The sequence below is a fragment of the Ischnura elegans genome (genome assembly GCF_921293095.1).
Source record: "Ischnura elegans chromosome 13 unlocalized genomic scaffold, ioIscEleg1.1 SUPER_13_unloc_1, whole genome shotgun sequence".
Taxonomy (NCBI): domain Eukaryota; kingdom Metazoa; phylum Arthropoda; class Insecta; order Odonata; family Coenagrionidae; genus Ischnura; species Ischnura elegans.
In genome coordinates, this window is record NW_025791657.1 from 4,718,729 (window position 1) to 4,737,740 (window position 19,012).

The following is a 19,012-nucleotide window of genomic DNA, read 5'->3' on the forward strand; positions in this document are numbered from 1 at the left end:
TCTCTTTTAATTATCCTAGCCCCTAAATGCTGTGACAAGATCCATATAAAAAAATGGTGACCTTCGTATTATGTCAAATCACCTCCCGCATTATTTCATTTCTCCAAAAATATGTTTCCTCCACGAAGCACCATGAAAAATAAAGGGGATGCCAATCTCAGTCCATAGACGCCGTTACTATAATAATCGCATGCACCACCAATACTTAAATCTAATGAAAAAGCGTTACATCCGCTAACATCTATTTAGAATCTATGTTGTTAACAGGTAGGCAAGTCATTGATTAGTATAAAAACAGCGAGGGACCCCAGTTAGATCCTAGGAGTACTCCATGAATAGCAGTGTACTCAGGTGAATTGCATTTCTTAAACATAATATATTGCAGAGTATTTCTTAGTTGGACGAAAAAATTCTATCCACTTAGGAGATGCATATATACCTACAATTTTGACATAATTAACTCATGGTCTACAGTATTAGAAGCTTTCTCAAGTATGACATGAAATTGACTGCCCTCATTGCCTCTAGCACAAACATATTCAGCAAAGTAACCAAGGTTTGACATTGCATATCCAGGTTGTGTAAACCCATAATGAAATTAGGGCATTCCTTTTTTAAAACCATACTACAAACACCAAAAAAAAACACTCATACACCTTAGAAAAAAACAGAATTGACAGGGGCTAATAATTACTGTGAAAATTGCAGATATTACATGAATTATTATAAAAAGTCCACAGCAGTATTGTAAGTATCAAAAGTGGTAAACATTTTCCTATTAATCCTTAGAATGCGGGAACATTCTTGAGAGCTTTGCACGCTTACTGCAGCATTTACCCAAACTTTTATCACTACTAGGATATCTTACACATGGGCACTTTTCGTCACCACAAGAAGCGCTTAAAGGCTTAACTCTACCAGACCAGACCTCGTGGCAGGGGGTGCGTCTTGCACAGGGGGTGTCTTTTACACTGTCTGGCAGCTAAAATAGGGAAAAATTAGGGAAACTAACCTAAGGTGATTACTGGAAATGCATACTCACTCGTAACCCTGGTGATTCCAGTTGCTAACCTCATCACTGGCATGAAATAGGTATACATAATTCTAATTACAAAATCAGAACAGAGTACAGCGGACTCTCGATTATCCGGCTGCGGTTTATCCGTGTAGCTGATAATCCGTGCATAATTCCGTTCTCGCTCAATATTTTCGCGATCTTTATAAAAAAATAAAATCTACCGCAAAATCATTGGAATTGCTGCATCAACGCAAGGATACATCAGCATTGTTATTTCCATTAAAATCTCCTTCGTAAAAAGGAAGCAGTCTCTCGCAAGCTGCATTCACGAGAGCTCTGAGTTCTCGTTTGCTAAGCGTCTCATTGCCAGTGCGCGACCACTCTCCGTTATCACGGATACACGTCCCGCAGCAGTCGCAACCCGGGCAACTTGTGCGAGAATGCCGACTACGTGGCGCGACTCAACGGCAAAGAATCGCAAATAATGAAATGAATAGAGACGTGGGTTTCAACCACATCAAATCGTGGAATCCAATGATCAAAAGAATGAGTAGGCTAAGAGAAGGAAGGACACCTAAAACTGACCAATCACAGACGACTTGACCGCCCCAACTGGGTATATATAAGCCCGGCACTAACCACATCCATCATTCGCCTTGAAGAAGACGACAGAAAAGGCCATTGAAACGTAGGCAGCGATGTCCCTCCTGACCCGGCTGATTTCCCTTGAAGACTTCATCTACGTGGTATATATGCTCACAAGGAGCTGGCCCTTGGTATATAACCCGGGGTAGCCAGAATCGTAAGTAAAGGTGGGTCAAGGCATGGTTTAGGGGGACGCCAAGCCATGTTCTGGGGGAAGACGTGCAAACCAAGTTGTGACATTAGTTTATGAGATTATTTCCTCGAAAAAATAGTTTTATTTTAGCTACATATCTTTTGCTAATACATATCAATTTTCGTGGGTTTAAAAAAAATTGTTGAATGCCTTCGTTTCAATTCAGCACCAGACTTATAAAAAACATAGGGGGGACGAAAACCGGGGATCTTGCCGCGGGAAATTTTATAATTAGTGAGTTTTAAGCTTTTTAAGCTTTTTAGATGAGTCTTATGATCCACATTAGAACCCTGATAACTCGAATCTCGATATCTGGGCACTCCGGGAAAAATTGACAGGCCTGAAACATTTTCTCCTCACCCCATAACGAATTTTTGAGGGGGCTCAGGCCCCATGTAGTCGGCGCAACTGTTCAGTACTGATTTTGCTTGGTACATAACCCAGGCCAAATTTGATGTGGACGGCCGGACGGAGTCAACACTCGTAGTCCTGAGGAAGATTGCCGAGTCTGACATCGAAACGTCGACAGTGTGGAGGAAGCAAACCACATTTTCAACATAATAGGGTGGTTTCCTATTTTTTATTGTCTAAATCGAAATATTATTTGTTATTCCTTGAGTACGTATTTCACGCATTTAGATTTTTAAATGACGATATCTATTTTTCGTGGTTAATCGAAAATTGAAAATTTTCAAGCGCGAGAAAACGCTACGGCCTAGTATGAATGCTGGGAAAAGCTCGTGTGACGTCTTCCTAGTTCCAGCTGCCGCCGTGTGAGGCCACCTTGGTACGAGACTATGAGCGTCGCTACGATGTAGACTTCTAGCAGGCAGCGCTTCGTTTAATTAGGATTATAAATACCCTATCAAACGAAGAAAATTTTCTGATCAAAGGCAATTTTAATAGGTGGTTATTAACCCTTACCTGCCGGAGACTACGAAAGCAAAACTTAACCATGCTACGAGTAGCACAAGAAAATTTTAAAACTCTCCGTACGGAGCTCTTTTTTGGGGGTGAGTTGCCCGGTTACACTCGTCCCTCGGATTTGGGACCCAACTCAACGGGGCGCCCGGCCATTATCCCTGCCTCTCACCCGACCCTTTCTTAGCGGGAGTCCGTAATCAACTTATTATTTTACCGGTGTTTTTTATAAATAATTATTGATTACGATTTCTGAGAAATTACACTTACATAATAATAACTGACATATTTTTAAGCATTGTGAAATTTTAAACGGGTTTCTAGCGTTGATAATAACCTAGTTAGGACCTTTTCATTTTTCAGAAGGTTAGATTTTTGAAGTTTTTTAGAAGGTAAGGTGTGAATTTAGAGTTGGAATGCATTCTCGTATGGGCATGCATAAGTACTAAGAAATGGGTTTTAGTGATAACGTTTTCATAGAAGTTGAGGTTGCATTCAACAATAAAGGAAAAAGGCAGGGAAAAAGGAATGCAAGCCTGAAAACCCATGAAAGAACTAGCACAATAGCATATTGAGGATCGCTTTTCTTAGAATCGGAGAGGGCCATCGAAAACTTCGGCGAAAATGTCATTAGCGCTCAACACCTGGACTGTATGAATGCACGTGCGATATCATTGTGAGTGGAAGGTTTGGTTTTACCGCGTAGTTTACCTGAGACATCGTCGGGCAGCTGAGCAAATGAGTAGCAAACAATAGGGCATACAACGCAGGTACGAAATAGGATGTACATTAGGGCGGATCGCAAAAATCGATTTTTTTCAAATCCATCTGGCCCAATGAAAAAAAGTTGTGGGACCGATCAAAATTAAGACCTGAAAAATTTGAAACCTGTACGTGAACCCCTGACCCTCGCTCAAATGCAATTTAGGGGGGGAGGGTCATAATTCGAAAAATATAATATTTTATGGTCATTCCCTATAGATTTTGCCGAGTTACTGCCCTTACAGGGCAAAAATTTCGTGCATTTTAACGTATCTGCCACCGTTTAGCCACAAAATTCCTAATTTGAGTCCGCGAAGAAAATATTCCAACGCCCACGCAGCGTCGCGGATACCAGAACCGCAGGCCGATCCCTTCCCCTCCACGCTCTCTTCTCCCCCTCCCACTCCTCGAATACAGCAAAATTCATCCCGCGCATGCTGTTAGGAGGTCGTTTATCTTTGATAATATAAATCAGAAGATGGTAGAAGGTAAAAAACGATGCGTAGTGAGACGACTTGTCCCTTATTTGGCGCCTCGTCGGCGTTAAAAAAATCGATGTTACCAACTTTTAGAGAAGTGATGAAATATTTTTAGATATGCGCACTCAGGAAAGGAGACTACGGTCAATGAAGACGCCTCTCGAGTGGCTATGAAGGTTTGGGAACTTAGGTTATGCACTTCTATTCCGGTATTGTCCGACAGCTGTGACTAAATGGATGAATAAGGGTGAAGGCCGCCGGCGTACCCTCCCCGCTCCCCTCTCGAATGCCTCAGTTGCACCAAAATTCACACCAAGTGCGTCTTTCTTCGTTAGTCTTACTAATATTTGATGTATCAGCATCGTCCAGTGAGGAACAATCACGAAAGAATTATTCAATTACCTGCTTTCCAGTCTGTATTTATTATGTTAGTGTCATTCCTCATCTTTTGCTGCTGTCAGCAAAGTTTTGGTAAATTCTTTCGCGAATCTCTCGTCCGTATGTATAATAAAAGGAATGTTGAAATACAAATTTGAACTTTCATCAATAGATTTTTAAATTCCACAGCGCTAAGCTCAGATATAGCCGAAGGAACCTGAGTCTCTCTCCAATATATCATCAGCGGGTAGTCCTTTACGTCGATATTAAAATCCAGCAATTGTAAAAATCTCGGATTGGTCGCCAAACGCATCCTTGCAGAAACGCAAATTGGGTCCCTAGATTACCCTCCCAACGTTTATGCCGCAAATCCAAATCAACATAGTGCAATTTGCAAATAGACCACTGTAAGGGATGAAATACGATTTGATGCTTTCCCGGCGAATGATGTGGGTAAACTCTTTTCGGGGTTCAACAAATTTTATCCCTTAGGATGAGCCCCCAGTCGGAGCCTGAAATGTTGGCCATTATGGAAAAATGAACCCAGTGGGAATCCCGAGAAGAGTCTACCCACGCTGCAAGGGATGTTGGAATTATGCTTATAGCAAAGGGATGATGCCTCCTTTTTGGGCGGTATTCGCTTGGTACCATCATAATCAAATCCTTTTTAATTCTGTGTATCTAATTTTCACACGGAAAGGAATCGATAATCGCAGATTTTATAGCTTTTGCTAATCCTCCGACGGGGGAGGCAAACCTCCAAAAGTGGGAACCTGTTTCTTCAACTAACACCACACATTCCCCTCTAAACTTGTATTGATAAGTCCTCTTCCCTTTTTTCATCAGACAAGAGTATAGTCTTTCATTCCAATAAAATAAGGCCCTTTGATAACACCTCTCTTTTCTTATTCACAGTAATTAGCATCTTTTTCTGTCTACGTAAGTAATTCTGGTACACTAGCTTTGATGTATCTTACGAAGTTATGACTTTTGCGTCAGCTAAAGTTGCGGGAACGATCATTGCTGTTGCTTGGTTCTTGCATATACCTCTATCACAGTTGGCAGACGCATTTTCCCCGAAGAAGTTCCAATTTGAGTTTATAGTCCTTAATGTTTATTTCATGAGGAAAGTAGGGATACAAATCGGCTAATTTCTCGCCAGTTTAATTTTCTTCGGATGAATTGATGAAGAAAATTATTGATACTATTTTTCCGTATAAGAATTGACGAGGATGACTCAACGCTCTCCTACGATTCCCTTATTTCCTCAGTTGTTGAGTTTCTTTAGGGTTCAATCCAGCAGCCATCATCTTTCTTTTCGTCAGATTGTCTCTCAAAATACTTCTTCATTGGGGGAATCTTATGCTCCTCCATGCACTTACACGCAAAAATATCGCATAATTTAAAATGTTCCTTTAAAATTGTTTGAGTCTTATACTTAAATAAAACCCTACTTTTGGCCTATTACGATTTTCCGAAAGTTTTAGTACTTCCTAAGGTACCGCTAAATCCATTTAGTCACATTCATAATGGAAGAGAAGCGCGTCACCATAGTTCGCACACCTTCATAGCCACTCAAGAGGCGTCTTCATTGACCGTAGTCTCCTTTCCTGCGTGCGCAGATCTAAAAATATTTCATCACCTCTCTAAAAGTTGGTAACATCGATTTGTTTAACGCCGACGAGGCGCCAAATAAGGGACAAGTCGTCTCACTACGCATCGTTTTTTACCTTCTACCATCTTCTGATTTATATTATCAAAGATAAACGACCTCCTAACAGCATGCGCGGGATGAATTTTGCTGTATTCGAGGCGTGGGAGGGGGAGAAGCGAGCGTGGAGGGGAAGGGATCGGCCTGCGGCTCTGGTATCCGCGACGCTGCGTGGGCGTTGGAATATTTTCTTCGCGGACGCGGACTCAAATTAGGCATTTTGTGGCTAAACGATGGCAGATACGTCGAAACGCACGAAATGTTTGCCCTAAAAGGGCAGTAACTCGGCAAAATCTATAGGGAATGACCATAAAATATTATATTTTTCGAATTATGACCATCCCCCCCCAAATTGCATTTGAGCGAGGGTCAGGGGTTCACGTACAGGTCTCAAAATTTTCAGGTCTTATTTTTGATCGGTCCCACAACTTTTTTTCATTGGGCCAGATGGATTTGAAAAAAATCGATTTTTGCGATCCGCCCTAATGTACATGTTACATTACTTTGGAATACCGGCGTATTAGTAATTACTCGGGGGAAAATGAATGGATCAGAAAATAAAGGGTATGTAATGTAGATTGTTATTTGGATTGCGACATTCATGAGCGATAAAACAATAAAACAACAGCATCTCCCCATTACATATCTTTCATCCTGTAAGATGTAAGAACAAGGCATTAAAGCATTCACATGAGAAATTCGTTAAAAATAGCACTAAAATTTCATTTAAAATTTGCCTACGCACAGAACAAAACGAAGAATTCATTACAATAAATAAAAAATTTGAGTTTGCAGCAAATTATTCTTTGAAAAAACCATTGCCGTTTCAACCACTTCACCGCAAGTTCTTGCTGTGGGAAGGATCATAAATGAGTGGGAGGGTCGGACTCAATTGCCTAAGGGGAGGCACAAGGGTCTCGCTAAGCTGGGTATCGGGCTGGGCCTGAATACAACGGACCATTGCTACCGCTGCGGTCGGTTTTCATCCCCCGCGACAGCTATACCCGACATCAGGTCGTCTGTATAGAAAAGTTTGCGACAGCTATACCCGACATCAGGTGTTCTACGTATAAAATGCCCATCGGCTCCACCCGACGTCCGGCGCGAAAGGGTTAAGCGATATTTCCCTGAGCTCTATGCCTCATGCATGCATTGGTAATCTCAGACGATGTTAAACTCCTTTGTACTCGTATAGAAACTAGGTCCCTGTGACGTCACGCGGAAAGGCATGGGCGCCAATCTGGCCTTTTTAAATGAGGTTAAAAATGACCATTAACATTCGTCTAAACTGGGATTTCTAAAATCAAATAACTTGTATATTATGAATACACTAATGGTGGGAAATGAATCGCAATGAATGCCTTTCGGTTTCTTTGATGAAGGAAAATACCCTATTGGGTATCATACAAAAATACCAACGGATAAGATAAGACGGCAGAAATCGCTGTCAGGCCTGTCACCGCGACGAGAAGCGTTGACGTCGATTGTCCGAATTGATCGTCAGCAGAGAGAAGACAAGAGCCTTGGCTCGACTGGTCACTCTGTGTCGAGAGGGCGATGGTAGCTCCACTCACCGCACATTCCCAATACAAGAAAAGCGCGTCTTGCATAGTATCGAACAGGCAGTAATGCAGTTTCTAATCCGGTGGCGATCCCGATAACTCTTCGTGAAGAGACATTCATTTTACATTTATGGATATCAATGAAGAAACATTTGTGTACAAACATACGTACATTTGTATATTAGTAAACAGGGCCTAGTGTATTTCCCGCAACGCACGCATACATCCGTGTCGTGCTGAGAAGCCGTATCATTAGGATATAAGCAACGCGCAGTGAGGTCAAATCCAGCATGTCCTCAACTTATTTCAACTGACTAGGGTTCCCACTCTTCCGTGAAAACCTTAAAACCGTCAATAACCCGTGAATTTTGTCTACCGTGAAAACACCTAGAAAAAGCCGTGGGTTCGTCATACAACTTTATCCCTTTTGATACGGCGGAGTTTTCGTCTTGGCATGACTGCTGTACTGAGCCCCAAGAGACTCTTCTTTCTCGTGGTACGGAGTATTTTTGGAGGACATTCGTTAAGAAGTGTCTCGCTGAACCTTTTTCGACCCCTCCACGCAGGGACTCCGCATTATCTATGACTCCGAGAGTAGTTGTGTTACCTCCTTTCCAGGTTTACGACCCTACCTGCGGCATTGGTTCGCGGTCAACTTATGTATTGCTTATATGTATTTAGAAAATGAATAATTGATGCCGCCACGTAAATGACAGACTTTGAATTGAAATCCTCATTTTTCTCTGAGCATTGTGAAATTTTAAACGAAGTTGTAACGTCAATGCTAACGCCTTTAGTGCTGCAAGTATTTCCATGTTTATGTTTATTTAGAACTCGAGATATAAGTTAATATTTATCGTAGAATTTCGTTTAAAAATTGCAAACGCAGCTCAAAAGACAAAGAATTCAATTCTTAGTTTATATTTCTTGAGAAAAGAACAAATATTTATTTCGAAAACTGACTGGAGAAACAATTGCATGACCGTGGTCCCTTACCGCTAAGAGGGGGTATAAAAGACGAGTGGTCAGGGTACCTGCTCTCGGATTCTGAGGGTAAAGCCTAAACCCCACAGTGTTGGGTCCCGAAACAAAGAGGTCGTACACCACGACCGTCACAAAAAGGGAAGAAGTAGAAAACGTATATATACGGCTTTCATTCTCTTGGTCAGGAAAATCTGAGACTGAAATATACGGCTTTCGTCTCCCGGGTATAAAAACGTCCACACCTATATTTATGTCTTTCGTAGGGAAAAGGTTAAACCAAAAAAGTACTTGTGGTTAAACAAATGGATTAGATGGCTTATAGCGTGAGCTTCTAACTTATATACAACTTAATGCATGCTTCTGATTTTAATTATTATTTCTAATAACATGAGGTAGAATAATTTATTAGTAGCATGACGTTTTTTGCATCATGTGGTGTGCATGCGGGAATCCAATTTCATGCTGCATGCTGGAGATTGATCACCCCCTGCCAAACAGCCTAGAGGTGGCTCGCAGGGTATTATGTAGATGTACATATGTCGGCTACTTACCATTTAACCACTTCAATGAATAAATCCCTACGTCATACTTACTTCTCACAATATTCTATCCACCAGCAAGCATGAGGTACAACATAATTGGAGTAAAGAAGTGTAATGAATAAATTATACCCATGGCAATGGCAAAGGTGATTTATTTGGATATAGAATCATGCTATATTTAACTGCAATTGGGTAATGGATGAAAAATTTGAACTTAGTTTTACCCCAGAATTTTTATTCACACACTTCCATGGTATCAACGCTTAACGTCATCTTCTGGTGAGGATAACATTAGTCCATCATCATAATTACCAGTCGTGCATACTAGAGGGAGGGAGAACTTTAGAGGTATGGGAAGAGGGTTTGAAGTGGGAGGGTGGAAAGGGAGGGGTTGGGTCTTCCCCAATTTGTAAAAGGCAATATAAAGTTGGGAATGAGGGAGGATGGTGAGGTAGTTGGGGCCGATGCACCCAAGCTGACTGCAGTGAAAGGTAATCCAACGATTTGATCGCTTGGGTTTTTCTCTTAAATTTGAAAATCCTTGAGAATTGTAGGCACATTCATGGCTGATGCCGGGTTTTGCTAGTAAGTGGGCCCTTTGTTTCTATAGTAGTAAGGTATTTTACTCCATTCAATCCCTTCCAACCCTTTCCCTATGCCAGAGGCGTCAATGGGCTCATATTGTGGTGTAGCCTCTTTCCTTGTTCCTTCCCATCCAAACCCCTCCCCAGGTGATCGGACGTACAAGTCCCTGACTTGGTTCCCAGCCCCGGTGTGTTGTATCCTGCAAGGACTCCCCTTAACCCTTACATCTTACAGTGAAAGGTGGGCGAAGGAAGGAGAGGTAGGGGAGGGGAGGGCGGGGAGAATACAGTAGGTCATCAACACAGTACAGAATTTTCCATGGTCAAGAACATAAGTGGAGGTGAAGGTTGAAGGATAGGGATAATGTGCCAAGGTATGGGGTTAATGGATGAGGGAGAGGTTGAGGAGTGGAGAGCGGGAAGTATATACAAGGTCATAAAAATTTTGCAATTGAATGTCACAGATTTTAAAATTTTAAATTGTTCAAGCGCATTTAGCAGGGGCCTTTAATTGCACAAAATAAAATTTCCAAGGATAAGTCACTGGCGTGACCCTTGTTCAGTAGACTTCGGGCAAAGTTAGGGTTGGCCTTATTATGTCTAAAACAAGCAATCAGTTCTTTCAGTCTTTCTCTAAATTTCCGGCTGGTTTGCCCAATCTCATGCTATTGCATTAATTCCAACATTAAAAACAGATGTGAACACAAACCCAAAATATAAGAGTCTCGGCTTCCAGGTGTTCTTCCGCATAAGAGTTGTCAATGGGTGACGACAGTTTCTTCTAACTTGAAGACACCAGCAGGATGGCTGGAGGAGCTGCCATCACCTATGGACAACTAAACGTGGAGGAATGCCCAGAAGCTGAGACTCTTATGAAGAAACTCTGCAGAAACCTCAGATCATACAAATCCACAATATTTCTTTAGAATCCCACCAGATTGCAATGAATGGGTTAGCACGTGTCTGTCACGGCTACTCATCAGTGTGGGCGAATTTCTGCAAATGGTGCAGGAATAATCTCCCTCCCTCACGTGTGTTTTCGCACATGTCTGCTGAGGGAACTTGAATGGACAAAAGACATGCAGCAAATGTGACAGGAAAAAGGTCTATCCTCGATGTGCGTGAGAGAGTGTCTGTTTAAGTCGTTCTTTCTAGAGAAAGACTTTCCACAGTCATTGCACGAATAAGGTTTCACGCCCGCGTGCATTTGCATATGCTTGCTCAGGTCATTGCTCGCAGCAAAAGATCTGCAGCAAACGCTGCACGAATAAGGTCTCTCTCCACTATGTGCGCGCATGTGAACATCAAGGCTAGGCTTGTGAGCGAAACACTTGCGGCTGACGTGGCACGAATATGGCTTTTCCCCGGTGTGCATGCGAATGTGCGACTCGAGCTGGCTCTTGGTGGAGAAAGACTTTGCGCATTCACTGCATTCATGGGGCTTCTCTCCTCCATGCACACGCATATGTTTGCGCAGGTCCCGACTCCCGGGGAAAGATCTGCAACAATACCCGCCAGAATAAGGTCTTTCGCCCGTGTGATTGCGCACGTGCCTGGTGAGGGTGCTTTTGTCGCAAAAAGACTTGCAGCAAACACTGCACGAATACGGCTTCCTCCCTGCGTGCCTCATTATGTGCATGCTGAGGTAGCTCTTGGTGGAGAAAGTCTTTGCGCATTCACTGCACTCGTAGGGCTTCTCTCTCGCGTGCGTCCGCATGTGTTTGGTGAGGCTGTTGTTCTCGGTGAAAGATTTGCCGCAAAGCGCGCAGGAGTAAGGTCTTTCTCCCGAGTGAGTCCGCATATGCCTGGCCAGGGCGCCTCTGTCGCAGAAACACTTGGGACAGGCGCTGCAAGAGTACGGTTTCTTCCCTGCGTGCCTGCGCATGTGTATGACGAGGTACGTCTTGGTGGTGAATGACCTTGCGCATTCAATGCACGTGTATGGTTTCTCTCCGGTGTGAGTTCTCTTGTGTTTGGTCAGGTCATTGGCCACGGCGAAAACTTTGCAGCAAACATCGCACGAGTAAGGTTTTTCTCCTCTGTGTCTACGCAAGTGTATGCCAAGCTGGCCCTTTGTAGAAAAACACTTGGAACAAAGGCTGCACGAGTAAGGTTTCTCTCCTCCACCTGCACCCAAGTCGTCACATTGTTTTTCAGTGGAGGAGGAATTTGAGGACACACTTGGCATGTGTGGTTTCCCATCAACAACGAAACTTCGGCCCACTTGTCTCACATTTCCCTCAACCCCTATGCCCACAGAAGTTTCCTCGAGTGGCGCATTTCCTTCATTGCCCACCCCTTGTATTTTCCTCCTACGCCCTTTTAAAGCCTTGGAGGTACTGGGCTCACAAGAACTACTGCGTTGTTCACCTTCGACGTTAGTCTTTTCGGTTCCATCTCCACTGATATCAGATGCTGGAATGTATTTTGCACACTGTCCATCACCATGAACTGTAAAACACACTATCTTATCAGCATGAAGACTACCACAATTTTCCAACTCCTCATACATCACATTCGTACCTTCCCCAACATGGGAAGCTCCAGCCATGGATTCAGTGGATGTCACCAAGGCTGAGGAACCAATACAACTATCACTTGGATCGCTCCTAAAATTTATTTCCACCAATGGAGAAGAAGATTGTAAAACGCCTTCAGGAGGTGGAATCCCTATAAAAGAATTTCACATTACAAGTGTCAAATTCAGTCATGAAATCTATAATTCATTGATATAAATTAAAAAGTGTTAAAGGTATATTACCATCCAAATAATTCAAACTTCTCATTTCTGCCCTAAATTAGGGTTATTACGCAAATACTTATATCAAAGGTAAAAGGTCACTCCCCCATAGACATAATTACCACATACAGCGAGGTGGACAACAACCCATATGGGCTTGAATCATTAGCTAATTAATGAACGTCACAGACATAATGAAACCACAAAATACTATGAACTACATGTAATTCATTTTAAACAAAATTATTTTTTATTAAAATTTAGTTTAAAAGATGAAAGTTGTATTTAAAAAGGAAATATTTTTATTGTGCAATAATTTTTTCAAAAAATATTTTATTTATATGGATAAAATTTTGTAAGAAACCAATTTCTTAAGACCAGATCTTTCTGAATATTTTTAACGCAACAATCCTCTACTAATGAAAATATACATAAACATTCAATACGGCATCTTAATGTCAAATAGGGGTGCTACAATCAAAATTATAGATTAAACATATTCATTTTTACCAACACATTTACATAGTAATCAATAATTTCCTACCTGATTTCATACAAATTATGTACAAAATAAAAATTTTTAATAGTACTTTCTTGTTGCTACCATTACTGTTGTTAGAAGATCCCTTTCTGTTGAAATCATACTATCCTGACAACCACACTTGATGAGGTGAAATGCGTTGCGTGACATGCACACTAGCACAGTTTCAGTAGCTAATAATCATAAAAATATGATAATTACAAGTTGAAATTAATTATAAAAACTAATTTTTCAGCGTAGAATTGTTCATAGGCTTACACACAATGAAGATTTTGACTTCTAAAAATAATAAATTTTATTTCCAACATTATATTCCCCCTCTTTTTAGTATAGCTCCCTTTTCTACTTTTCCACTTTTTTCCCATTTCACTTCTGCTTCTTCATTTGGAAATTTTAGTTTAATAGAAAATTAAAAAAATCTGATTAAAACAAATTGGTTTTTATGATTCTGTATAATCCTCTTTTTATAGATAAAGTTATCACAATCAGATTTTAGCGGTCATTTTTCAACTAACCTCCCGTTTTAATATTTCATTCTGAATTAAAATTGAGAAGCAGTTCAATCACAATGAAACTGCTGGATCGGATAGCAATGAATGATCCTGCGTTATTCAGAAATTTACAACTAGATAGATAGTCAAAAAGTGCATAACCATTGCATAGTAAACTTTAATCCAAACAAGATGACTAACCTCAAAGCGAGACTATAAAAAGTTATTGCACTTACGAATTTTTTCCGCATGACTTAGTGAAAATCAGAAGTATTAAAAGTCTAATGGAAAACAGAGAAGGCCACAAGCCCATAATAATAAAATACACTTAATTGGCATAATTGTAACTACCAAGTTATTCAAACTTTTCAATATGCCCTCATGGCGATTGCCCTATATATGGTTTTACCACATGAAGACAAGTGGGGGAACCTTTCAGCCTGAAACCTTAGCTTATTAGAAAAATAGATGCATACTCTTATTATTCTGCATAACTATAAGAGAAAACTGCGAGACACAAGGTAACAAAATTGAGTCTACCTGTTTCTAAGCCCTATCGATTTTGTTATTCAAAGTTCATTTTTCGATAGGGTGGTTTCCCATTATTTTTTCACAGCCTAAATGGAAAGATTATTACTCCTGGAGTACGTATTTCACGCTTTTAGATTTTTAATGACGATATCTATTTTTCAAGCTCACGAAATCACGACCGCTAAGTATGAATGCTAGGAAAACCCCGTGTGATGTAGTTCTGGTTCCCGCTGTCGCCAAGTGAGGTGACCTTGGGGTGAGGCTTTGAGCCCTGATACGATGCAGGATGCTAGTAGGTAGTAGAGTACCCTGCTAGCAGGCAGCGCTTGGCTTAAATAAGAATTATTTATACCTTATCTCACGAAGGAAGCTTTCCGACCATAGGCAGTTTTCATATGTGATTATTAAGACATGTTTCCCTGAGCTCTGTGCCTCATGCATGCATTGGTAATCTCAGACGATGTAAAACTCCTATCTACTCCTATAGAAACTTGTCTCTGTGACTCACTCGCTGTGAAACTCCCTGTGACGTCACGTGGAGTGGTATCGCATGAGTGACAATCTGGCCTTTTTCAAATGCAGTTAAAATTGACCATTGCCATTTGTCAGAAATATCATTTCTAAAACCAAATAATTTGTACATTATGAATACACTAATGGTGGGTAACAAATCGCAATCAATACCTTTCGTTTTCTTTGATGAAGGAAACTAGCCTATAGGGTATCATACATGAGCGATCAAGTTATAACATATGTGCGATCCTTACAGTGAGGGACAGCACTCGGGCTCTACCAAGGTAGCCATAATTTTTTTTGAAAAATGCCATAAGTAGTCAAGCACGGTGAAACGTTTTGCCCACAGTCACCGTAAAAAAAAACATTTAAAAACGTTCCCACAGTTGAAGGGTTGAGTCTAAGAAACGATGGCTGCCAAGTACACAATATGTGAACACAGAAGTACACTAGACTCGTTATTACGAAGTTCACGGGACCGAAAAACCGGATGTTCGTAATAACGAAATTCGTATGAAAGTTTCTTTTAGGAAACATCGAAAGAAAAAAATAAATATCGCCAAAATTTCTTTTCCTTTCAATCTCTTGTAGTTAAAATCTTCAAAGCCAAGTCATTACATATGCGATTAAATTATGCGCAATATACTTCATATATCCTCGATATACGAAGATGATGCGTTCCGAGAGCATGCTCCTAAGTTGATAAACCTATAAAAGGCATCGAGGAGAGTGGTTATTCTGCAGAACGCAACACTGCATCACATTCGTGCGTTAACTAATTATTGCGACGAGCTGATGTTGCTTGCAACGCAGCCGAAGCCGAAAAAAACCGCCGTCCGCGGGAAGAAAGAATTGGCGAAACGCTTTACTTCACACCGGATTAAATGATAAATAGTTCAGATTGTGCCGAGAGTGTGAGTTCTTTCCTATACAGCACGTCGTGTCGCACAGGCAAACTCTAAAGGCGCGAAATTTGAAATTTCGGTCGAGCTTGAATTATTCGACGGTTCCCATCACTTAAGGTTCGCAAATCCAATGTGCGTAGGAAGAGGATACACTGACTGTAATGCACGAGCGTTAATGAGTGGATCACCATAATTCCACAGGAAAGAAGCTTATTATATGATGATGCGTGCATATTGAAGTATCTCCTACTGAAGAAAGAACCACAATTGACGCTCTTGGGCACGGCACAAGAAGAGAACTTAAACGCAGATCAATGATGATAGCGTAGCATAGTGCATACCCACCTAAATGCCTTTGATTTTTCGAGGAACTTCGTAATTAAGCTCATTTTGTAACCGCCAGGACCAGGACTGAGTTTCGTAATTTCGTAATAACGGTTCTTTCACTATAGATTGGATAGGCCGTTTCGTCGGGACCAAAAATTTTCTTCGTAATAACGAGAACTTCGAATAAATGTTGTTTGTATTAACGAGTCTACTGCAACCACTTCCAAGTTTCACCTTAATTTTCTGGAAAAATCAAAATTGCACTACACTCAAGCTCTTCTTTCCACTCATTTTAACAGGTTCCATGTTTATTGATTCTATAGATGACAACCAGGCACTGAAATCTCATGCGGAGTCCTCCTTGCAGATGATTTATCGATAATTTTTTATATAAAGTAATCTTTAAGGTAAAACGTCGGCTGAAAAAGGTTGGGATTCCCATATGAATTTAAGGGAGCCAAAATTGCTAAATATTGTGTAACCAAAAAGAAAATTTTTCCATTGGATAAACTCAAGCAATTGTATGCAAGATTATTATTATTATATAAGTATTCTACCAATAGGGTAGTTTCTTTCATCAAGGAAAGCGAAAGGCACTGATTGCGATTCGCTCGTGCATGAGGTACAGAGCTCAGGGAAACATTTATTAATAATCATCTATTAAAACTGGCTGAGGTCGGAAAGTTTTCTTCGTTTGATAAGGTATCAATAATCCTTATTTAAGCCAAGGGCTACCAGCTAGCAGGAAACCTTTCACCCGCTAGCATCCTAGCAAAGCCTCACCCCAAGGTCACCTCACTTTCGGCAGCGGGAACCAGGAACGATGTCAAACGGAGTTCTCCAAGCATTCTTACTTAGCCGTCGCGTTTTCGCGCGCTTAAAAATTTTCACTTTTCATTTAATCGCTAAAAATAGGTTTCGTCATTTAAAAATCTAAAAGTAAGAAATACGTACTCTATGAGTAATAATCTTTAGATTTAGGCAATAAAAAATAATAGGAAACCACCCTATCAACGTACTTTTCCATGGAGTGCTTAACAAGAATTCTGGTAGCATCCCTTTCCTTGAAGCACTTCCCTCATCAATTCACAATGAGGCTTCTCACCCTTACCCATTTACCTAACATTTTACCCTCTAACACTGTTTTCAACATCTCCTCGCTAAGTACTCGCTCCATCCATAACTTCTCTCCGCCGTATCTCATCTAATAGCAGCCTCTCCTCACCCACCATGTTCAGCACTTCGTAGTTCCTCCTCCTCTCCGTCCACGTTACCTTCTCTATTCCTCTCCACACTCACATGCTTCCAGCCTTTTTTCATCTTCCTTCAAAAGTGCCCACGTTTCCTCACCATAAAGCGCTTTCCTCCAACTAAAACATTTCATCATCACTGGTGGATGGTTTCATCCTAGGATTGGTGTGACGCACCTCTCCTTTTCTGTAATAATCCTATTCTATTCCTTCCTCCCCCTAGTTTACCCAACATTCTCCAAACATGTTAAAAATTATAGTTATTATTAATTTATTCTACTGATAGAGGCAGCTTTGCACTGGGTATTTACTAAGTAATCTCATAGTCTACCCTTCGTTCACAATTGGGGCTACTCCCTACACTCTATCTTAACATTCTCTTTCTCCCAACGTCCTATCAGATATTGATATTGCTCAAGGATCTCCTCACCCACCACATCCAACACTTCGTCATTCCTTCTCCTCTCAATCCAGTTAATTTTCAACATTCCTGGCCACACCCACATCTTGAATACCTCCACTCTTTTCTCGTCCTCCTTCCTAAGTGCCCACGTTTCCGAACTGCAAAGAACCAAACTCTAGATCCGACTTTTTACTATCCTTTTTTTAAACTCATACATAACAATCATAAGTTATTGTTATTATTTAATTTATCAAATTTGACAGGTAACCACGAATTGTTATTAGCTTAGTTACAATCAATAAAATTTGCAAAAAGTTACGTCGAAATTCTAGTCTCTTTTGTAAATTCACATCTGAATGCTTTTTTGGATTATACCAGTGTATAAAAACATTTTTGTAAGCATAATTGCCAAGCAAACATATTACCTGGCCCGTCTTCATTTTCTTTTTAGACCTCCATCTTCCATTCACTATAAGGCGCACTCCCTTTCGTTCTAACTAAAAATCCTACTCTTTTCCTTCCCCTCCCTCGTTTCCCTAACATTCTACCCTATAACACCATTTTCAACAACCCTCCCCGCTAAGTACTTGTTCCATCCATACCTTCTGTCTCCTCCGTATCTCATCTAGAAGCTGCCTCTCCTCACCCACCATGTCCAGCAATTCTTCATTTCTCGTTTCACTCCATTCAATTCACCTACTACATTCTAGGCCACACCCACATCTTGAATACCTCCAGTCTTCCTTCCTTGGTGTCCACGTTTCTACACCATAAAGCACTACATTCCAGATCAAACTCTTTACTAGCTTTTTCTATAAACTTGCATAACGATCATATCATGAGCAACTTTCTGTTCGTGAGCTCATCCTATGCAAGATTAAGTAATAATAAATCTTCTTCCCTTTCAACCAGCATATTAAATGAGTTAACACTAGACATCTATGTAAAGTTATAAGTGAATCTTTAAAGAGCACTTACCCTCCGTTTCCATCTTATACTCATTGGCCATAGCCCAATTCTCGATCTGTTCTCCATCACCCATTGAAGTAGGCTGAAAGTAAGCATCAACACATAAATTCTTTGTATATGACAACTTCATGCAGCAGAATAGTGAAGGCAAAAAGGGCTTTCTACAAAGAGAAAAATCTTACAGCAGAGAATACAAGCATAGAAGTAAGGTAACAATTCATCAGATTCTACATACGGAGTATGTTTCTCTATGGAAGTGAGGCTTGGGTGGTATTCTTGGATTCTAATAGAGTGGTTTCCTATTTTTTTTTAATTGCCTAAATGGAAAGATTAATACTCCAGGAGTTCGTATTTCACGATTTTAGATTCTTAAATGACAATATCTTTTTATCGCAATGTAACGAAAAGTGAACATTTTCAAGCGCGTGAAAACTCGACGGCTAACAATGAATGCTGAGAAAAGCCAGTGCCACGTCTGGCTGCCGCTGAGTGAGGCCCTTTCGGTTGTTTAAGAATAATTAAATGGAAAAATTTTAATGGAAATAACAGAGAACATCCAAATA

The 19,012-nt window shown here is 40.7% G+C and overlaps 1 protein-coding gene across 2 annotated transcripts in view; it reads right to left on the minus strand.

Annotated features, from left to right (window-relative positions):
- Positions 1 to 9,331: 9,331 nt before the first annotated feature.
- The window catches only part of LOC124172146 (zinc finger protein 665-like), a 61,053-nt gene continuing 51,372 nt past the window's right edge, over positions 9,332 to 19,012 (minus strand). For both annotated transcript variants that reach the window (XM_046551556.1, XM_046551557.1), the window contains 2 exons: positions 18,459 to 18,531; positions 9,332 to 12,449 (listed from right to left, as the gene is read on the minus strand). In XM_046551556.1, the coding sequence (XP_046407512.1) occupies positions 10,807 to 12,449; positions 18,459 to 18,531 (1,716 nt within the window). In that variant the 3' untranslated portion in view covers positions 9,332 to 10,806. The remainder of the gene's footprint in view (positions 12,450 to 18,458; positions 18,532 to 19,012) is intronic.